Source organism: Neophocaena asiaeorientalis, unplaced genomic scaffold (assembly GCF_003031525.2).
Source record: "Neophocaena asiaeorientalis asiaeorientalis breed wild unplaced genomic scaffold, Neophocaena_asiaeorientalis_V1.1 scaffold78, whole genome shotgun sequence".
In the NCBI taxonomy this organism is placed as follows: domain Eukaryota; kingdom Metazoa; phylum Chordata; class Mammalia; order Artiodactyla; family Phocoenidae; genus Neophocaena; species Neophocaena asiaeorientalis.
This window is the reverse complement of record NW_020175018.1, coordinates 10,244,395-10,268,085: the sequence shown is the minus strand read 5'-3', so window position 1 is coordinate 10,268,085 and position 23,691 is coordinate 10,244,395. Positions and strand designations below refer to the sequence as shown.

At 39.1% G+C, this 23,691-nt stretch overlaps 1 protein-coding gene and 1 non-coding gene across 2 annotated transcripts in view; one reads left to right on the top strand and one right to left on the bottom strand.

Annotated features, from left to right (window-relative positions):
* SCAI (suppressor of cancer cell invasion) overlaps window positions 1-23,691 on the top strand; it is a 134,191-nt gene that overhangs the window by 57,295 nt on the left and 53,205 nt on the right. Inside the window, exon 3 of the mRNA XM_024762112.1 lies at window positions 11,667-11,798. Within this exon, the coding sequence (XP_024617880.1) occupies window positions 11,667-11,798 (132 nt within the window). The remainder of the gene's footprint in view (window positions 1-11,666; window positions 11,799-23,691) is intronic.
* Window positions 9,265-9,392, bottom strand: LOC112411582 (small nucleolar RNA SNORA64/SNORA10 family). The gene has a single exon (XR_003005663.1). It is a non-coding gene; the product is annotated as a small nucleolar RNA SNORA64/SNORA10 family (small nucleolar RNA).

Sequence of the window (23,691 nt, the reverse complement as noted above, 5' to 3'; positions counted from 1 at the left end):
TTTCACTTTCAGATATTTCATCATTAGTGTATAGGAATGCAAGAGATCTCTGTGCATTAATTTTGTATCCTGCTACTTTACCACATTCACTGATTAGCCCTAGTAGTTTTCTGGTAGCGTCTTTAGGATTCTCTATGTATAGTATCATGTCATCTGCAAACAGTGACAGTTTTACTTCTTCTTTTCCGATTTGGATTCCTTTTATACCTTTTTCTTCTTAGATTGCTGTGGCTAAAACTTCCAAAACTTTGTTGAATAATAGTGGTGAGTGTGGGCAACCTTGTCTTGTTCCTGATCTTAGAGGAAATGCTTGTTCAGTGTTTCACCATTGAGAATGATGTTGGCTTTCTCAATTTTGTTTATCTTCTCAGAGAACCAGCTTTTAGTTTTATTGATCTTTGCTATTGTTTCTTTCATTTCTTTATTTCTGATCTTATCTTCATGATTTCTTTCCTTCTGCTAAGTTTGGGGTTTTTTTGTTCTTCTTCCTCTTATTGCTTAGGTTTAAGGTTAGGTTATTTATTTGAGATTTTTCTTGTTTCTTGAGGTAGGATTGTATTCCTGTAAACTTCCCTGTTAGAACTGCTTTTGCTGCATCCCATAGGTTTTGGGTCATCGTGTTTTCATTGTCATTTGTTTCTAGGTATTTTCTGATTTCCTCTTTGATTTCTTCAGTGATCTCTTGGTTATTTAGTAGCATATTGTTTAGCCTCCATGTGTTTGTATTTTTTAGGTTTTTTTTTGTTTTGTTTTTTTTGCGGTACGCGGGCCTCTCACTGTTGTGGCCTCTCCCGTTGCAGAGCACAGGCTCGGGATGCACAGGCTCAGCGGTCATGGCTCACGGGCCCAGCTGCTCCGCGGCATATGGTATCTTCCCAGACCGCGACATGAATCCATGTCCCGTGCATCAGCAGGCGGACTCTGAACCACTGTGCCACCAGGAGAGCCCTTTTTTACAGTATTTTTCCTGTAATTGATATCTAGTCTCATAACGTTGTGGTCAGAAAAGATACTTGATACAATTTCAATTTTCTTATATTTACCAAGGCTTGATTTGTGGCCCAAGAAGTGATCTATACTGGAGAATGTTCCACGAGCACTTGAGAAGAAAGTGTCTTCTGTTGTTTCTGGATGGAATGTCTTATAAGTATCAATTAAGTCCATCTTGTTTGATATGTCATTTAAAGCTTGTGTTTCCTTATTTATTTTCATTTTGCATGATCTGTCCATTGGTGAAAGTGGGGTGTTAAAGTCCCCTATTATGATTGTGTTACTGTCGATTTCCCCTTTTATGGCTGTTAGTATTTGCCTTATGTATTGAGGTGCTCCTGTGTTGGGTGCATATATATTTATAATTGTTATATCTTCTTCTTGGATTGATCACTTGATCATTATGTAGTGTCCTTCCTTGTCTCTTGTAACATTCTTTATTTTAAAGTCTATTTTATCTGATATGAGTATTGCTACTCCAGCTTTCTTTTGATTTCCATTTGCATGGAATATCTTTTTTCATCCCCTCACTTTCAGTCTGTATGTGTCCCTAGGTCTGAAGTGGGTCTCTTGTAGACAGCATATATATGGGGCTTGTTTTTGTATCTATTCAGCCAGTCTGTGTATTTTGGTTGGAGCTTTAAACCATTTACATTTAAGGTAATTATTGATATGTATGTTCGTATTACCATTTTCTTAGTTATTTTGGGTTTGTTTTTGTAGGTCTTTTCCTTCTCTGTGTTTCCGGCCTAGAGAAGTTCCTTTAGCATTTGTTGTAAAGCTGCTTTGGTGGTGCTGAATTCTCTTCACTTTTGCTTGCCTGTAAAGGTTTTAATTTCTCCGTCAAATCTAAATGAGATCCTTTCTGGGTAGTGTAATGTTGGTTGTAGGTTTTTCCCTTTCATCTCTTTAAATATGTCCTGCCACTCCCTTCTGGCTTGCAGAGTTTCTGCTGAAAGATCAGCTGTTAACCTTATGGGGATTCCCTTGTATGTTATTTGTTGCTTTTCCCTTTATGCTTTTAATATTTTTTCTTTGTATTTAATTTTTGATAGTTTGCTTAATATGTGTCTTGGCGTATTTCTCCTTGGTTTATGCTGTATGGGACTCTCGGCACTTCTTGGACTTGATTGGCTATTTCCTTTCCCATAGTAGGGAAGTTTTCAACTATAATCTCTTCAAATATTTTCTCAGACCCTTTCTTTTTCTCTTCTTCTGGGACCGCTATAATTCAAATGTTGGTGCGTTTAATGTTGTCCCAGAGGTCTCTGAGACTGTACTCAATTCTTTTCATTCTTTTTTCTTTATTCTGCTCTGCAGTAGTTATTTCCACTATTTTGTCTTCCAGGTCATTTATCTGTTCTTCTGCCTCAGTTATTCTGCTGTTGATTCCTTCTAGAGAATTTTTAATTTTATTTATTGTGTTGTTCATCATTGTTGTTTGCTCTTTAGTTCTTCTAGGTCTTGTTAAACATTTCTTGTATTTTCTCCATTCTATTTCCAAGGTTTTGGATCATCTTTACTATCATTACTCTGAATTCTTTTTCAGGTAGACTGCCTGTTTCCTCTTCATTTGTTTGGTCCAGTGGGTTTTTACCTTGCCTCTTCATCTGCTGCATATTTCCCTGTCTTCTCATTTTGTTTAACTGTGTTTGGTGTCTCCTTTTCGCAGGCTGCAGGTTCGTAGTTCCCGTTGCTTTTGGTGTCTGCTCCCAGTGGGTGAGGTTGGTTCAGTGGCTTGTGTAGGCTTCCTGGTGGAGGGGACTGGTGCCTGTGTTCTGGTGGGTGGGGCTGGATCTTGTCTTTCTGGTGGGCAGGGCTGTGTCCAGTGGTGTGTTTTGGGGTGTCTGTGAACTTAGTACGATTTTAGGCAACCTCTCTGCTCAGGGGTGGGGTTGTGTTCCTGTCATGCTAGTTGCTTGGCATGGGGCGTCCAGCACTGGAGCTTGCTGATCATTGGATGGAGCTGGGTCTTAGTGTTTAGACGGAGATCTCTGGGAGCACTCTCACCGATTGATATTACGTGGGACTGAGAGGGCTCTGGTAGTCCAGTGTACTGAACTCAGCTCTCCCACCTCAGAGGCTCAGGCCAGACACCAGGCCAGAGCAACAAGACCCTGTCAGCCACATGGCTCAGAAGAAAAGGGGGAAAAAAAGAAAGAAAAAATATTATTAAAATAAAAAATACAAAAATAATAATACAAAAAAGAAGAGAGCAACCAAACCAATAAACAAATCCACCAATGATAACAAGCGCTAAAAACTGTCCTAAGGTAAACATAAAAATCAGAAACAAATCAGTCACAGACAGCAAACCCCTAGTCTACAGTTGCTGCCAAAGTCTGCTGCCTCAATTTTGGGATGATTCGTTGTCTGTTCAGGTATTCCACAGATGCAGCGTACATCAAGTTAATTGTGGGGATTTAATCCGCTGCTCCTGAGGCTGCTGGGAGAGATTTCCCTTTCTCTTCTTTCTCCGCACAGCTCCTGGGGTTCAGCTTTGGATTTGGCCCTGCCTCTGCGTGTAGGTCGCCCTCAGGCATCAGTTCCCATCCAGATAGGACGTGGTTAAAGCAGCAGCTGATTAGGGGGCTCTTGCTCATTCAGGCCAGGGGGAGGGAGGGGTACTGTAGTTATAATTGGAATACGGGGCAAGCCTGCGGCGGCAGAGGCCAGCATGACGTTGCAACAGCTTGAGGCCTGCCGTGTGTTCTCCCGGGGAATTTGTCCCTGGGTCACGGGACACTGGCAGTGACGGACTGCACAGACTCCCAGGGAGGTGTGGATAGTGGGATTCTTGGTGGCTGCAGCAGCAGCGTTAACATTTCATGGCCATCTCTGCGGTCTGAGCTGATAGCGCAGCTCGCACCCTTCTCTGAAGCTCATTTAGGCGGTGCTCTGCTTTCTTTGGGCAGACAAGGAAGGAATCCCCTCTCCTCACGCACCCCGAAACAATGGTCTCTTGCCTTTTAGGCAGTTCCAGACTTTTTCCTGGGCTCCCTCCCAGCTAGCTGTGGTGCAGTAGCCCCCTTCAGTCAGTGTTCACACAGCCAACCCCAGTCCCCTCCCTGGGGTCTGACCTCCAAAGCCCGATCCTCAGCTCCCAGCCCCAACCCGTCCCAGTGGGTGAGCAGACAAGCCTCTCAGGCTGGTTGGCACTGATCCTCTGTGCAGGAATCTCTCCGCTTTGCCCTCTGCACCCCTATTGCTGCGCTCTCCTCCGTGGCTCCCAAGCATCCCCCCGCCGCCCACCCCACCCCCCGTCTCCACTAGTGAAGGGGCTTCCTAGTGTGTGGAAACTTTTCCTCCTTCACAGCTCCCTCCCAGAGGTGCAGGTCCTGTCCCTATTTTGTCTCTGTTCTTTCTTTTTTCTTTTCCCCTACCCAGGTACATGGGGAGTTTCTTGCCTTTTGGGAAGTCTGAGGTCTTCTGCCGACGTTCAGTAGATGTTCTGTAGGAGTTGTTCCACATGTATATGTATTTTTGATGTATTTGTTGGGAGGAAGGTGATCTCCACATCTTACTCCTCTACCATCTTGAAGGTCCCCTTTCCAGTTGCCTTTTTATAGTTCACCTTATATCCAGCAACTTTGCTAATTTCACTGGTTAATTCTAATAATTTATCTGTAGGTTCTTTTGAAATTTCTGTGGAGAGGTTTGTATCATCTATGAATATTGACAGCTTTATATCTGTTTGATAGAAATATAATCACATTAATGGTGCAGCCACTATGGAGAACAGTATGGAAGTTCCTTAAAAAACTAAAAATAGAGTTGGCATGTGATCCAGCAGTCCAACTCCTGGGCATGTAGCTGGAGCAGACTCTAAATTCAAAAAGATGCATGCACCCCAATGTTCATCGCAGCACTATTTACAATAGCCAAGACATGGAAGCAACCGAAATGTCCATCGACAGATGAATGGATAAAAGATGTGGTATATATATACCGTGGAATATTACTCAGCCATAAAAAAGAATGAAATAATGCCATTTATTTATTAGTATTTATTAATTATTATTATTATTAATGCCATAAAATGCCATTTATAATGAAATAATGCCATGAATGATCCTAGAGATTATCATACTAAGTGAAGTAAATCAGACAAAGATATCATATGATATCACTTAATGTGTGGAATCTAAAAAATGATACAAATGAACTTATTTACAAAACAGAAACAGACTCACAGACATAGCGAAAAAAAAAACCCAACAAATTTATGGTTACCAAAGGGGAAAGTTGGGAGGATAAATTAGGAGTTTGGGATTAGCTGATAAAAACTACTACATATAAAACAGATAAACTAGGATTCCCTGGTGGTGCAGTGGTTGAGAATCTGCCTGCCGATGCAGGGGACACGGGTTCGAGCCCTGGTCTGGGAAGATCCCACATGCCGCGGAGCAACTAGGCCCGTGAGCCACAACTACGGAGCCTGTGTGTCTGGAGCCTGTGTGTCTGGAGCCTGTGCTCCGCAATAAGAGAGGCCACGATAGTGAGAGGCCTGCACACCGCGATGAAGAGTGGCCCCTGCTTGCCTCAGCTGGAGAAAGCCCTCGCACAGAAATGGGGACCCAACACAGCCAAAAATAAATAAATAAACAAACCAATGAACCGACATTAAAACAAACAAACAGATAAACCACAAGGTCCTACTGTGTAACACAGGGAACTATATTCAATATCTTGTAATAAACCATAATGGAAAACAATATGAAGAAGAGTATGTATATTTATGTGTAACTGAATCACTTTGCTGTATACCAGAAGCTAACACAACATTGTAAATCAATTATACTTCAATAAAAAAATAATACTAAAATAAAATTGGTGGAAAAAGAAATATGATCAGATTAAAAAGTAAAAAGAAACTGATGAAACTAATTTTAATAATGTATTTTATTTTACTAAATAACCAAAACATTATTTCAACATGTAACAATATAAAAATTATTACTGAGATTTTTACATCTTTTTTCATGCTAAATCTTCTAAATTTGGTGTATTTTACATTTACAACATATCCCAACTTAGAGTAGCCATGTTTCAGGTCTCAGTAGCCACATGTGGCCAGTAACTATAGTTTCGGACAGTGTAGGTGTAGACAGTGAGACAGACTTTTTTTAACAAACAGTTGTTTCATGTATAACTTTTTATGGTGTCACTGGAGAAGCCTCTACTGACTTGATCATATGTAAGTGCCAGGGAGAGATTAGGTTTTCAAGGAAAGTCTGAAAAGGTGTCATTTGAGTAATGTCTTAAACTATGAATATAAACTTGCCAGGTGACCAAAATAGGCGAAGAGAATAACGTGTAAAATTGTGATGTTATGTAAGAGTAGAATTGGTTCAGAGACTTGCCCATATTTCAGTGAGGTTGAAAAATAGGTAATTATGTGAGAGTGGAGGGTGGAGGGGAACACCAGTTCCCTGTGTTATGAGTAATTTATCAGTAATGATGGTTAACATGTTCCTTAAGATAAGTTTCCAGAAGTGTAATTGCTGAGTCTAATAGAAAGAATAAATGTATCCCCCGATACATACAGTGAATCTCAAGGGTCTGCACTATTTTCCACTGCACCTCGTGAATATGCTGGTTTCAGTGCATACTCAACTGCAGTAATTAGTGTATTTTTTTGTATGTTCATTACTTTATTTTGCCTTTTGAAAATTTTATAGACTTTTCTTTTTTATTATTATTATTTTTGTTTTTAAAAAATATTTATTTGGCTGCACCGGGTCTTAGTTGCAGCATATTATTTCTTAATTGAAGTATAGTTGACTTACAATGTTGTATTAACTTCTGGTGTACAACAAAGTAGGTATTATATATATTCATTTTCATATTCTTTTTCCATTATGGTTTATTATAAGATATTGAATATAGTTCTGTGTGCTATACAGTAGGACTTTGTTGTTTATTCTATATATAGTAGTTTATATCTGCTAATATCAAACTCCTAATTGATCCCTCCCCTTCCCCTTTGGTAATGGTAAGTTTGTTTTCTATGTCTGTGGGTCTGTTTCTGTTTTGTTAATAAGTTCATTTGTATCATTTTCTAGATTCCACATGTAATTGATATCATATGATATTTGTCTTTCTCTGTCTGACTGCAGTTAGTATGATAATCTCTAGGTTCATCTCTAGGTTGCTGCAAATGACATTATTTCATTCTTTTTTATGGCTGAGTAATATTCTATTGTATATATATATATATACCACATCTTTTTTATCCATTCATCTGTTGACACATTTAGTGTGCTAAATAATTAGTATATTTTTAATGTGCTAACTTTGTTGTATTAGGGTTTTTTCCCATTGGTTACTGGTAAGGTTTTTTTCTTTCTTTTTTTTGGGGGGGGGCGTGGCACACTGCGCGGCATGCAGGATCTTAGCTCCCTGACCAGGGATTGAACCTGTGGCCCCTGAAGTGGAAGTGCAGAGTCCTAACCACTGGACTGCCAGGGAATTCCAGGTTTCATATTTTTTTCTAATTAACATTGATGTATTACTACCATCTATTTCTCAGATTCCATTCAAGCTTCACCACTTGTCCCAATAACATCCTTTGCAGCAGAAAGATCCAGCTCTGAATCAGGCATCGCACTTCAGTCTTCCCTTTTCTTTGGGGGAATATCCTTGACATGTTTGAAGATTACAGTTTGGTTATTTTGTAGAATATCTCTCCCAATTTGGTTTTGTCTGTTTCCTCATGATTAGGTCTCTTTGTCAGGAAAATCACTTCTCATCCTATCAGGTGGTAGAGGACTTTGATTTGTCTGATTATGAATGATGTTCATTTTGGTCACTTAATCAAGGTAATGTCTGCCAGATTTCATTGTTGTGATGTTACTTTTTCCTTTTGGAATTAATGTGTATTTTGTGGGCAAGTACTCTGAAACTATCCCATTCACTATCAAACTTTACATTTATTCATTCACTTATGTCAGTATTGCTTTATCATTTATTTTATTTAATAGGTTATAATCCATTACTATCATTATTTGTTTTGATGCTGAAATTATCCCCAATTTGGCTAGTGGATGCTCCCTCAAGCTAGATCCTAGGTCCTTTTGTAATGCTTGATTTTATTTTTTATTCATTTATTTATCCCAGTTTTATTGAGATGTCATTAACATATAACATTCTATTAGTTTAAGGTGTACACATAATGATTTGATGTATTGTATACTGCAAAATGATTACCACAATAAGTTTGGTTATCATCCATCACCTCACACAGTTACAAAAATATTTTTCTTGTGATAAGAACTAAGATCTACTTTGTTGGCAGCTTTCAAATGTATAATACAATATTGTTAGCTATAGTCACCATATTGTAGATTACATCCCCAGAACTTATTTATCTTATAAGTGGAAGTTTGTACCCTTCGACCACCTTCACAGTTTTCTATCACTCCCCACCCCCACTTCCAGAAACCACCAATCTATTCTGTTTCTATGAGTTTGTTTTTTTCTGTAAGATTCCACATATAAGTAAGATCATACAGTATATGTCTTTCTCTGTGTGACTTATTTAACTTAGCATAATGCTGTCAAGGTCCATCCATGTTGTTGCACATAGCAGGACTTCCCCTTTTATGGCTGAATAATATTCCATTGTGTACATATACCACATTTTCTTTATCATTCATCTGTTGATGGACACTTAAGTCCTATATCCTTTTCTTATGTGTCTATCATTCTTTGAGCACTTTGTTGCTCTCAGGCACAGGATATTCCAGATTCATCTTGTACTTTTTCTGCTCCAGGGCTGTAATTAGACAATTACAATTCTCCAAGGAGCTCTGGTTCCCTTTATTGGAGAATGGTGTTAGAAGCCAAGATTTGGGTGCTAGTTATGTTCATACCATTGGTGGGGGTCTTGGGGGGAATGGTCACTGTTCCCAGGCCCTCTCACTAGACAGATTTACAGAACTGGGGAGTATACTTACGTACACATCACGCCGCCCCCTCCCCCCCCAGACGTTTATGTCTCTCATTTTGTTTTTAACTGGCTTCATTCACTTTACTTTTCTCATATAAAAATATGTGGTGGCTACAGCTGGAGCCTGGGTCCTCTGCACAGAAACTCTGTGTGGGTCTTTACAAGATGGTTAGTGAATTCCTAATATGTATACTTGGTGAACACTATTTCTTTCCAGAGATCAGGAGTGAGGTAAAGGTAGGTCTTGGAAATGGCATCAGAAGTGGCCTTGGCTGGGAAAGGAAAAACAAGAGAGGGTTGGTGAAACCCCAGATGCAGACGGAAGCTGTTGCACTTCTAGGAACAGAGTGGCCACTGTGGGCCAGTCTGTCGTGCTTTAGGAGCACCTTCCTCTCCCTCTCTGAAAATACGCCAACCACACTCAGAATGTCATTAAGGGAGCTGAGAGATATATCACTCTTTTTAAACATCCATTAGTTTACCCATACCTCCAGTTTCAATCCACAGGGTTCATTCTAACCTTTTCCCTTTCCATGTTTGTGTTTTCTTTCTCTTACAGAGAGAACTCTGGGTCCCCTTTTCCTTAGTAGATTTTCTTATTTGATGAATCCGCTATATATGACAGATCTCTCTCTACCTCTGAACTCTTCCATGTGGACATGCCCTCCTCACCCTGCTCAGGCTCTCACTCCCCATGCCAGTCCCCATTCGTGGTTACCCTTCTCACTGCACTCAGGCTCCACCATCCCATGCAAGCTGGCCCTTTGTATGGATGTTGATGGTCTCCTCACAATTTGTGCTCTGATACCCAGGAGGCTACCCTCTGTATGGACACCTGCTATGCTCTGCCCCACCTAATGGCTGTAGGACTGGATAGTTTGGGAATGGGAGAGGGCTTCTTTGGATTCTTAAGTTTCACTTTAATATTTCTGGCTGTGGGATTATTTCTTTCTTTTCTTTCCTTTAACATTCTATGAGTCCTTTTAGTTTGAGGGTTTATATTTTCTCTAATTCTGGGAAGTTTATAGAAGTTTGTTTCTGCAAGTATTTATTGCCTTCTCATGATTTTTTCTTTCTTCTTTATATGCTATGATGTGGACGTTGATTTCCTTCATTTCCCTTTTCCATATCTCTTGAATTTTCTTTTGTGTATTCTCTCTCTTCCTGATGTCTTTTGGCAGAGTACCTTAAACCTGACGTTTTAGCTAATTAATTTGTTCAGCTGTATCTTTTCTGTTATTTAGTTTATCCATCTACTAAGTTTATTTCATTGATTATATTTTTCATACCCAGTATTTTTATTTGCTTCATTATGATATTTTCTTCCTGCTTTATATCTAATATCCTTTCTTATTGAATTTGTTTATTTTGAACTTTGATTTTGTGTTTTTCTCCTGTAAACTCCTGTGTCCTGGGGATATTAGCCACCTTGGCTCATGAACTATATGGGGAGGGCTGGAGAAAGTACAGTTTGTGCCTCGTTTCTGCATCTCCTTCTGGGTTTAGAGAATGAAGGCAGGGGGTTGTTGAGTGTGGGAGATGACTTACCCAGGATCACTGTAGTGTGGAATCCCTTCCCAGACTCTGCACTTTTCAAGGTCTGTTTCTTTTTGTTAAAACCACCTACTCCATGACATGCGGAAAGAGGTTGTGGGAAGAAGGAACTTGTGAACGTGCAGGACCACCCAGTACTGTCAATGCGTGTTGTAAACTACTTCCCCAGCAGCTGGCTGCAGTGCCACCCATATGTTACCCTGCAGCCCCTTGACAGTTCTAGGCTTGCTACAATTTTCCTGCCTTGCAACCGCAATTGTCTGTTTAAGACAATGTTGGAGAGAAAAATATTTGCCAAAATAACTGTACCACCCCCAACTACCATCTCTGGTGTCTGGTCCTTGTCTGCTCTGCCTATTTTTTCACCCTGCACTGGGACCAGATTTCCCTGTGTTGTCCCAGGGACTTCTATCTGTGTGTGAATACAAATGAATTTTTTTTTCTTTAGCATAGGTTCATACTATGTATACTATCTGGCAACTTGCTGTTTTTAAAATGGCTGATTAACATGATTGATTACATGGGAAGATAGCTTGGATTCAGTAATAAATAGCTTTCAAATATATGTACATGTGTGTGTTTGTGTGCATGTGGTTTTTATATCCCTTTTATACTGAAGTATATCCATATTATTGCTTTATCATCTTAAGTATAACTGTAAGTTAGTGATAGGGTAGAGTGTAGTCATTAGTGTTCTATGAAGTACTTAGCCATTTCCCTCTTTGGTTTTTTTTTAGTTTCATAACAGCTTTTAAATACTATGGTACCAAAAAAAATATCTCTGTGGACAAAGGGTTTTCCATTTGTAGGATCATTTTCTGGGACAGATATACAGAATGGATAAAATAGATAAATAGGTTAAAAGGTTCAACATTTTTTATTCTTAACCATGTAGAGGAGTGCCTGGAACATTTTAGCCATTCAAATAACATTTATTGGATGAAATAATATAAAAACTGCTTTTTAAAATGGATGTACCAATTTTCATTCCCACCCACAATATGAGATTGTCTATTCTTCCACACCATCTTATACTTAAATTATTTTGATGATTTGATTGTAATCAGAAGATGTCTCTATAATTAAAAAAATGCTATCAGATGATATAACTAAGGTCTGTTTCTCTTTTTATTTTCACCTACTTGGTAAATAGACATATGTTTTCTTACAGGACTGAATTTGCTCTTAAAGAAATCATGTCCTCTGGAGGTGCTGAAGATGACATCCCACAGGGAGAGAGGAAAACAGTTACAGATTTTTGTTACCTTCTGGATAAATCTAAGCAACTGTTCAACGGGTTAAGGTTAGTGGACTCTTGATGCCTTAAACTTTTATCTAGTTCTGTATCTTTTTTTTCCATGGCTGATGTGTGGTAAGTTTCTGAAAAGTTATGGATAGAATGTTATATAAATATCTGTACTAGAGATGATCATGCTTCTTTTCTTCATTCTCAGGTGAGAAAACAACAGAAGAGGATAACTTATATTGTTTTACTCAAGTTGAGAGAGCTGTTTTGTTAGATGGTCTTGTATACCTTACTCCACATCATATTTTACATCTGATTTTACACATTGCGATAACTAAGGAGCCTGGGATGCATATGCAAGTGAACCTGGGGCTTCTCTTCTGTTACATTTTCTGTATACTTGTTTATTTGCTTATTTCTTTTATTCTTTCTTTTTCTTAGGATGAAGTATCTGTTAACTAAAATAAGAGTGTTCTAGACAGTGTTGTTTTTACATTAGTTGTGTGTGCCCTGACTGACTGGTAGCAGAAGCTGTATGCAATTTTGTCAAAATGTGTCTTTGTGTATTCTTGTGTGTGGTGGGTAAATAATTTTATACCATTTTGTTTTATTTAAATGGTTTAGCCGTATTTCATTTCATGAGATTCTTAGGATATTGACTTACTTCAGACCTAAAGCTTCAATAGCTTAGTTTCAGTCATAAATAAATTCATGCTATGGGTAAAATACTAAGGATAAATAGGTTTTTTTGGGAAACTTTATATAGGAGTGAATAATTGTAAAGATTGTGAGTTATTTTTATTTTAATTAATTATTGAAGTATAGTTGATTTACAGTGTTGTGTTTGGTGAGTTTTTTTTTTTTTTCTGATAAAGTATTTTTATTTATTTATTTATTTTTGCTCTGTTGGGTCTTTGCATCTGTGCGAGGGCTTTCTCCACTTGCGGCGGGCAGGGGCCATTCTTCATTGCGGTGCGTGGGCCTTTTACTGTCGTGGCCTCTCCCGTTCCGGCTCCAGACGCACAGGCTCAGTAGTTGTGGTTCACGGGCCTAGCCACTCCACGGCATGTGGGATCTTCCCAGACCAGGGCTTGAACCCGTGTCCCCTGCATCGGCAGGCAGATTCCCAACCACTGCACCACCAGGGAAGCCCACTGAGTTAGTTTGTTTGTTTGTTTGTTTTTTTAGCGGTACTAGGGCCTCTCACTGCCGCGGCCTCTCCCGTTGCTGAGCACAGGCTCCGCACGCGCAGGCTCAGCGGCCATGGCTCACGGGCCCAGCCGCTCCGCGGCATGTGGGATCTTCCCAGACCGGGGCACGAACCCGTGTCCCCTGCATCAGCAGGCGGACTCTCAACCACTGCGCCGCCAGGGAAGCCCTAGTGAGTTATTTTTAATTTGCAATTTATTTCTGGGTAAAAATGCAATCTTCTTTTAACGTATTTTATAATTTTATTCTACATCCCTAGTATCGGAATTGTACTGACAGAGTTTATTTTAAAGAATACTGCAACGCAACAAAGAGTAGCCCCTGCTCGCTACAACTAGAGAAAGCCTGCACACAGCAATGAAGATCCAATGCAACCAAAAATAATAAATTAATTAATTAAAAAAATTCTTTTTAAAGAATGTATCTTTTTAAAAATATTTATTTATTTATTTATCTGGTTGCTCTGGGTCTTAGTTGCAGCAGGCGGGCTCCTTAGTTGTGGCTCATGGGCTCCTTATTTGCCACTCACTGGCTCCTTAGATGTGGCACGCGGGCTCCTTAGTTGTGGCATGTGAACTCTTAGTTGCAGCATGCATGTGGGATCTAGTACCCTGACCAGGGATCGAACCCCCAATGCCCTGCACTGGGAGCCTGGAGTCTTAACCACTGCACCACCAGGGAAGTCCCTAAAGAATATATCTTTAATCAACTATCCTCCAAGGCCCTTCTTTTTTTTTTTTTTTTTTACGGTACGTGGGCCTCTCACTGTTGTGGCCTCTCCCGTTGTGGAGCACAGGCTCCGGACGCACAGGATCAGCGGCCATGGCTCACAGGCCCAGCCGCTCTGCGGCATGTGGGATCTTCCCGGACCTGGGCACAAACCCGTGTCCCCTGCATCTGGAGGCGGACTCTCAACCACTGCGCCACCAGGGAAGCCCTCCAAGACACTTCTTTAAAAAATTTTTTTAAAAGTCCAATCTATCAAAATAATAAGTCTCTAAAATGCAATGTTAGGAATATGGCAAACCCTCTGACTGGGAGGAGTTGGAACACATTTACAAAGCCTACTTCATCGAGTTACATACAGCTGAGAGAATAAGGAAGGATAAGAAAGTTCTGTGAATTAAGTTTACTGCCTATCAGAAGTTTATTGCCCTTCTGCTTTATAAGTATTTTGAATCTTGGCTGTAGAGTTTTTGACTCTAATATAGTTGCTTAAGGTTTAATCATTTTGATACTCTGCTGCTTAGTTGTGGTGTTAGTAGAATGTTTGGAGTCTACTTATATGTAATTTACCTGGCTTCGTAAACAGTAAATAATGTTGAGCAACTAAAATGCTGTGCCCATTTTCATTCCCACCTCCCCAAAGAAGAATGCCCTTAGGTGAGGAGGGTAACTTGCACTGGGTAATGCACCTTTCTGCACACCTTGGAGATACTGAAGGAGCTTTTAACTCACATCGGTTATTAAATAACTGCATGAGAGTAAATATGTCTTCACAATAAAAATATATATATCTTAAAAAAACTTACAATTATAAAGATAATACAGGGTCATCAAATGAGTCCTCCATGACCACTGTATTTAAAGCTATACTTTCAATCACTTTCTCATCTCTATATTTATTTAATTTTCTTCATAAAACTCATCGCTACCTCAAGTGATCTTATTTGCTTATGATGTCTTCCTACATTAGAATGAAATATCCCTAGGAGTAGGACCCTATGTGTCACTGTTTCTCTGCTGTCTAAACCAGGGTCTTGCACGTCACAGGTGCTTCACAAACATCTGTTAAATGAAGGATTCCAAAGACAGTGTTCTTAACTCCCACACTCTGCTGCTTCCTATTTTGTGCTACATAAGAGATCTTTGAGATCAGTTTGGTTTCTTTTGCTTTATAGATTAAATGCATCTTTTTAAAGAATTCTTTTCTTTCACTATTATAATTCAGAAAACGACCCCAGTACACCCTGGTTTGAAGTCGCTTTTTTTTTTTAATAAATAAATTAATTTATTTATTTATTTTATTTTTGGCTGAGTTGGGTTTCAGCCAAAACCTTGTGAACAAGGTTTTGGATGAACATGTGTTTCCAGTTCTCTTGAATATATACCTAGGAGTGAAATTGCTGGCTCATATGGTACTTACTCTAAGTTTAACGTTTTGAGGAACTTCTAGACTGTTTTTCAAGGAGACTGTACCATCAGCAATGTATGAGGGTTCCAGTTTCTCCACATCCTCACCAACACTTGTTATTGTCTGTCTTTTTGATGACAGTCATCCTAGTGTGTGTGAAGTTGTATCTTATTATGGTTTTGATTTGCATTTCCCTAATGGCTAATGATGTTCAGCGTCTTTTCATGTGCTTATTGGCCATTTTTATGTCTTTTTTTTGGAGAAAATATTTATTCCAATCCTTTGATCATTTTCAGATAGGTTTATTTATCTTTTAATTTTAAAGTTGTAGTCATTTTCTGTATATTCTGGATACAAGTCCCTTGTAAGATGTAATGATTTGCAGATATATATTTTCCCGTTCTGTGAGTTGTCTCATCACTTTCTTGATGGTGTCCCTTGAAGCACAAATACTTTTAATTTTAATAAAGTCCAACTCGTCGTTCTCTTTCATCTCTTGTACTTTTGGTATCATACCTAAGAAATCATTGCCTAACCTGAGGTCACTGAGATTTACTCGGATGATGTTTCCTTCTAAGAGTCTTGTGGTTTTAGCTCTTATATTTAGGTCTGTGAACCATTTTGTGTTACCTTTTTTATAAGTTTTTGGTTATTTTTATTTTATTTTATTTTTATTTTTGGCTGCGTTGGGTCTTCATTGCTGCGCGCGGGCTTTATCTAGTTGCGGTGAGTAGGGGCTATTCTTCATTGCGGTGTGCAGGCTTCTCATTGTGGTGGCTTCTCTTGTTGTGGAGCATGGGCTCTAGGTGTGTGGGTTTCAGTAGTTGTGGCATGCGGGCTCAGTAGTTGTTGCTCATGGGCTCTAGAGTGCAGGCTCAGTAGTTGTGGCACATGGGCTTAGTTGATCCACGGTGTGTGGCATCTTCCCAGAGCAGGGCTCGAACCCATGTTCCCTGCATTGGCAGGTGGATTCTTAACCACTGCACCACCAGGGAAGCCCCATTTTGTGTTAACTTTTGTGTATGGTATGAGATCTTAGGCATTTCTTTATCAGAAAACATTTTTTTTTCAATTGATTAATTCATTTTTTCTTTCTTCTTGCTTGTTCCCTGTTTCTCCTTTCTTGTTCATACCTGTAATGCTTATATTGAATTTGCAATCTAAAGTCTCTATTAGCCATCTACTCTCTTTTGATTTTCATCTCTATTCTTTTTCTCAACATTTTTAGAAAATGTATTCAATTTGTCCACCATATGCCCAACACATTTCACCTTGTCATTTCATATCAGCGGTTTTTGCTATACTGCTTTTTAAAAAACTAGATATTATGTATTTGATCCAAAGTTTACTAGCTGTTCTATCTGTATATTCAAATAAGACAGACACTAGAAATTTTGATGTGTTTTTGAATGGAAATTCTTTATTCAGTATGTCTGAGAAGCATATTGAATTTAGCAGTGGCATTTCTCTTCTTAAAAAGGGTTATTTTCCGGATCTGATTCTGAATCATAAATGAATCATAAAGTTCAAGTAGTCTTCTGCTGGAGACTCTCTGCTGGACTCAAATCACTCTGTGGCTGCTGAAACAGTAACAATGACAGAACACACTTCCACATAGCACTCCACGGTGTATAAATCACTTTCAGGTACATCTCTATCCTTTGGCCACATACCAAAAATATGTGTTACCTAAAAATAAAGGTGAACTTCACCTTCTTTTTCAGTGTTTTGGTTGTGTAAATATATTTTACCAGCTCAAAACTGTTCTCATTTTGATTTTTTTGGCCACACCGTGCGGCTGGTGGGATCTTAGTTCCCCGACCAAGGCTTGAATCTGGGCCTATGGCACTGAAAGCGCTGAGTCCTAACCACTGGACTGCCAGGGAATTCCCTCATTTTGATTCTTTTAAAGTGCCATTTTAACTATAACAAAGGTTTTATTTATTTTTAAAATAACTGCAGAGTAAAATTGTGTCTGTGGAAATAGTAGGAAACCCTAATACATGGAAACATTGTGTGAGATCTAATCTTTAGGACTTTATTCATTGTCAGAGAAATTTATTATAATGCTCAGGATACCTATTTCAGTTTAGTTCTTAAGTACTTAAAACTATATTGGGTTCAGGAATTAATCCTTTTTGTACAACTCAAAATCAGAAAAACAAACAACCTGATTAGAAAATGGTCAGAAGATCTGACTGGTTATTTTTCCAAAGAAGATGTACAGATGGTCAACAGGTACATGAAAATGTGCCCAACATTGTTAATCATCAGGAAAAGGCAAATCGAAGCACAATGAGATATCACCTCACACCTGTCAGAATGGCTGTTATCAAAAAGACAAAAAAATACCAGGTGTTGGTGAGGATGTGAAGAAAAGGGAGCCCTTGTGCACTGTTGGAGGGAATGTACATTGGTGCAGCCACCATAGAAGACCGTATGGAGGTTCTTAAAAAGTTAAAACTACCACAGGATCCAGCAATTCTATTTCTGGGCATTTATGCGAAAAAAATGAAAACACTAACTTGAAAAGATATATATACCCCCATATTCATTGAAGCATTATTTACAGTAGCCAAGATATGGAAGTAATGTAAGTGTCCACTGACGGATGAATGGATAAAGAAATTGTGGAATATATATATATATATATGAATATTCTTCAGCCATTAAAAATGAAGGAAATCTTGGAATTTTCAACCTGGATAGACCTTGAGGGCATTATGCTGAAATGAAACAAGTCACGCAAAGAAAGACAAATACCATATAATCTCACTTTATGTAGAATCTAAAAATAACAACAACAAAAACCAAAGCAAAAGACAAAAGAAACAACCGAGCTCATGGGTACAGAGGACAGATTGGTGATTGCCAGCAGCAGAAGAGGGGGGCGGGGATGCAATGGGTGAAGGGGGTTAAAAAGTGCAAACTTACAGCTATAGCATAAGTATGTAATAGGGATATAATGTACAGTGTGGTAACTATAGTTAATAATACTGTATTGTATATTTGGAAGTTGCTAAAAAGTTGATCTTAAAAGTTATCATCACAAGAAAAAATAATTTGATATCTACGTATGGTGATGGATGTTATTAGTGAGTTATTGTGGTGATCGTTTCATGATATCATTCTGACTTAGAAAAGTGGGTAAGCAAATCCACCAGGGATTTATTTTCAGTGTTTTGTGTGAAGGGTCCCCATCACTTTATTTTTATTTTTTTAATATTTATTTATTCATTTATTTGGTTGCACTGGTCTTAGTTGCAGCAGGCAGGCTCCTTAGTTGAAGCTCGCTGCCTTCTTAGTTGCGGCACGTGGGCTCCTTAGTTGTGGCCTGTGAACTCTTAGTTGTGGCATGCATGTCGGCTCTAGTTCCCTGACCAGGAATCGAATCCGGGCCCCCTGCATTGGGAGTGTGGAGTCTTAACCACTGCGCCACCAGGGAAGTCCCAGGTCCCCTTCATTTTAAACAAGCCTTAATTATTTCTACAAAAACTAGATTTATGGTGAGTAAAGTATATATCTTCTCTGTATGCTTTTGGGTTTTTGTTTGAGCGGATGTGGCTAGTGCCAATGCAAATCTGTAATTTACTGAAAGATTAGTACTTTGACTCTTCCTTTTTCTTTTCATTTTTAAGAAAATTTATTTATTTTTGTCTGTGTTGGGTCTTCATTACTGCATGCATGCTTTCTCTAGTTGCGGCGAGCTACTCATCGTTGCAGTGCATGGGCTTCTCATTGCGGTGGCTTCTCTTGTTGCAGAGCATGGTCTCTAGGTGCACCGGCTCAGTAGCTGTGGCTCATGGGCTCAGTAGTTGTGGCGCACGGGCTTAGTTGTTCTGTTGCTTGTGGGATCTTCCCAGACCAGGGCTCGAACCCGTGTCCCCTGCCTTGGCAGGCGGATTCTTAACCACTGCGCCACCAGGGAAGCCCCTTTCTTTTCATTTTTAAAGAAAATTCATTTCACACACACACAGAGAATAATATGGAACTATTAAAAAGTTGTTGGTGGAGATATAAATGAAAAGTTGCCCACAGTATGTGGTTAAATTTTAAAAAGCAAATTGTGAAAATAGTATGTTTCACATGATCTTGTTTTATCAGAAGTTCTCTGTTAAATTTATGTTCTATAAGCCATATTAACTCTTAGTGGGGACTCTTTGCTCTTAGTACTCAGTTTGGTCTCTTTCTTCTGGGGGGCTGATTTTCTCACAGTGTCTGGTGCATGTGAGTGTGTGTATTTTCTGTGCTTGTTTATATAAATGAAAGTGTTTTGTTCATTGTTAGACCTTTATTGGAAAGCAATCAGAACATCTGTAGGTCTGTTAGTTGCCCATGGTGGTGGGTTGGAGGGATGTGTGGCATTCTTCCCCACACTTTTCTCCGAAGAACCTCTTTGAGTTACGGAAATTAAACACATCTCTGCTTTCAAGCATTGATGTAGTTTTTGCACATTTCTTTTGAAATAGAAAAGATTCCTTGGGAATAATTAAAATAAGAGTTTTTTGGGTCGTCCCCCTCCCAACCCCCCATTTTTGTGTTGGTCTGAATAGAAAACAGAATCACAGTGCTTATAGAGAAAGAGAAATATATTGGGAGTGGCTCTGGACCAGTTTTGGAACTTCGGGGAAAGGGGTGAAGTGGGAGTCCAGGTGGAATAGCATCAGATTTTTTTAAAAATAAATTTATTATTATTTTTTTTATGGCTGCATTGGGTCTTCGTTGCTGTGCGCGGCTTTCTCTAGTTGTGGCGAGCTGGGGCTACTCTTCGTTGTGGTGTGCAGACTTCTCATTGCGGTGGCTTCTCTTGTTGTGCAGCACGGGCTCTAGGTGCGTGGGATTCAGTAGTTGTGGCGCACGGGCTTAGTTGTTCCGTTGCATGTGGGATCTTCCCAGACCAGGGCTCGAACCCGTGTCCCCTGCATTGGCAGGCGGATTCTTAACCACTGCGCCCCCAGGGAAGTCCCAGAATCAGCTTTTAACATGGGACCTGTGATTCCCAGCCTTCCCTTCACTGTTGGTGCTTATCTTTTGGCAAGCTTTCCTTTTGTTTTCTCTTTCTTTCTTGAGTTCACAAGCTGGTTATTGAACTTATTATTGCAGTGTTAATATGCTTGCAGAAAAGTACACGTATTATAAGTGTATTTTTTGCAAACTGAACATATCCATGGACCTTGTACTGGGACAAAGAAAGAGAACATAACAGCATGGGAGCAACCCCCTTGTATTCCCTCACTTGGGCTTTTTAACTGTTTATGAGCAGAGTGAAAAAGTATGTTTCAGTGCATGAAAGGCTAGAGTGTCTATATATGTAATGCCTTATTTGGGTACAATAAACTTTCTCTTTACTCTTGAAGGTGTATCTTTTTGCCTTATATGTAGTAAATTGTCATCCAAGTTGTCACAGCCTTTTCATTTTCCCAGCCATGAATATCTTTTTTTTCATGAATATCTTTTTAAAAATATTTTTTAAATGAGTGAGATTTTTGTAGTGACCCAATATGCAGCCAAATATTCCAACAGTAAGTAAAAAAGGTGCATTTTCTGATATCAGGCAGCAGGGCTTGATACAGATCTATTAGACCAACTTTATTTATTTATTGGAGTATTATTGCTTTACAATGTTGTGTTAATTTCTGCTGTACAACGAAGTGAATCAGCTACATGTATACATATATCCCTTCTCTCTTAACCTCCCTCCCATCCCCCATCCCAGCCCTCTAGGTCATCACAGAGCACCGAGCTGAGCTCCCTGTGCTATACAGCAGCTTCTCACTAGCTGTCTATTTTACACATGGTAGTGTATATATGTCAATGCTACTTTCTCAATTCATCCCATGCTCCCCTTCCCCGCCATGTCCACAAGTCCGTTCTCTACATCTGCGTCTCTTTTCCTGCCCTGCAAATAGGTTCATCTGTACCATTTTTCTAGATTCCGTATATACGCGTTAATTTACGATGTTTGTGTTTCTCTTTCTGACTTCCTTCACTCTGTGTGACAGACTCTAGGTTCATGCACATCACTACAACTTGACTGAAAATACCTCCTTAAAATATGTGCATAATAAATAATCTCTTCTATCCACTCACCGTGTAAGAAAACATAGTCCAGAGAGTGAGAAATAGATAAAATGAATGGCGTATTGCTTATAATAGCTCTTGCATATGTAGTTACAGTAATAATGAAGTGAGAATGATGTTAGAAATAGCTTTGAATAATGTCAGAAAACCATCAAAAGCCGAAGTGCTTGCAGGGTTCTAGTTACCATGGTGACTAAGACTGTCGAAGCAGAATGGAATACTTGATGAGATTATTTAAGGCAGCGTCTTGAGACATGTATTTGAGGTATGCACCTGTGCCTACCCAGTGATATCCATGACTTTTGAAACAGCAGAGGCCTGTAAATCACTAATTATTTGACTCCAGAGGAGCAAATACTCAAAGCCAAAATAAATGTTGGAGGCAATAAATAAACAAACAAATATGCAAAGAAGTGCACCAAAGTGAAGTGTATTGACCTTAAATAAAAACAATGGCAGAAATTTTTATTAAATATGCTCCTTATATTTCAAAGTAAAGAAGAAATCATCTACAATGCTTTCTTCAACAGCCTATTTTTAGGATGCCCTGGTTCCTATATAGGAAAGGATAACTGGGAAATTAACAGTTTTTTCACACTGTCCCCTTTCTCCCCCTCTTGCGCTCTCTCTTATTTCTCTCGTCCCTCTTTTTTTTCCCCTTTCTCTTCCTTCTTCAAAAAATTAATACTTTCCTAGAGGCAAAGTTCTGCGACCAGGTAATAATAAAGTATATGTTATTTCAGAGGTAATACCCTAAACTATCTATACAAGCTTGTGATGCCTGCTTTCATTTTATATGGTTTGCTACCCCAAATAGTTGCACTTGCAGTTGAGGAGGGCTGCCACCAGGGTGCAGTAGGTGTCATAATCACGTGATGTAGAGAAGCATTGACTGACAAAAATTTAATGTGAGCCACAAATGTGATTTAAAATTTTTCTAGTAGCCAGATTTTAAAAATGTAAAAAAAAAAAAGTGAAATTAATTTTAACAGTATATTTTATTTGATCCAATATATCTAAAGTATTTTCTTTCAACATGTAATCAATATAAAGAAAGTATTGAGATTCTTTTTTTTCATACTGAGTTTTTGAAGTACACTGAATATTTTACACTTTCACACATTTCAATTCTAATTAGACACATTTCAAGTACTCATTAGCCACATGTGGCTATTGGCTCAGGCAGAATTCCTCCACCTTTTAGCTTCTGTTCTCATAATGGTCCACTGTGCTTTCCCGTGGATACATACTGGCTGTTTTGGGAGGTTCTCTTCTTCATAGTCCATCCTCTGTCCCCATTGTTTCTTCTCTCTCTTCCTGCACAGATACTGATAGCGTGCAGGACTTTTGGCTGTTGCTCATTTGTTCCCACCCGTTTGTATTTTGGGATTTGAAGGCTACGTTATCACTTACTATTTTAGTTTGCTAGGGCTATCATAACAAAATACCACACTCTGGGTGGCTTAAACAACAGAAGTTTATTCTCTCACACTTCTGGAGGCTGGAAGTCCAAGGTCAGCATGTCGGCAGGGTTGGTTCCTGCTGAAGCCTCTCTCCTTGGCTTGCTTGCAAATGGCCATTTTTCTTGCTCTGTCCTCACATGGTCGTCTCTTTGAGCACGTGCATCCCAGGTGTCTCTCTGTGTGCCCTAACCTTCTGCTTATTAGGACACAACTCAGAGTTTTTGACTTGTTGTCAAAACAAGTCACAATGTTGTTGTCAACAGCATTCTAAGAGTGAGCTCCCAGAGAAGGACTTTACTAATGTAGAATCAAAATCTAGGTTGTTTTTCCCTGTGGTAGAAAGGAGAGAGTATTTGATTACAGGTACAAAGGGGTTATGAATTTCAGTCATAACTCAACAATTTACTGGCCATGAGTTCCCAGGCAAATCATTTAAGCTCTCTGATCCTCATTTTAGTGTGTGTGTGTCTGTGTGTGTGTGTTTATGTGTATTATACATACCTATGCTGGGGAAGCCATGCATTTTAGGACCAGACTAAGGAAAGAGAAACCAATGAAAGAGACTGTTAGAACAGAAAGAAGAGAGGGTTACAAGATGGTGAAGAAGTGATGAGCCATGTCAATGTCATAGGGAGCACTGATATAAGGACTGGAAAGTAACTATTGGACTTGGATTTTAGGTGTCGGTAGGCATCAATGATCTTAGCTAATTCAGTTTAGTAAAGGTGGTCAATTTATAGAAACTTGGAAGAAACTTCGTAAGTGCCATCTCGACTTTACATTTGAAACATCTCTGAGAAGTAGGTTTAATCATTTGCACTAATAGTCTCCCAACTTTTGCTGATAAGAGTTGAGGATTTTAAAACAGAGTGAGATTAGCGTTGCGCTTTCGATTTCCTCTGAAAACTTGGCAAAAGAATATGAGCAGCCAATTTATAACAGAGGTGCCTTTGCAAAATGTGAAATAGAAGGTCATTTAGCTTATGGGATAATTCATACAGCCCCATTTAATTTAATTCCATGGACCATTAATTTCCCATCTCTACTGACAGTAATAATGACC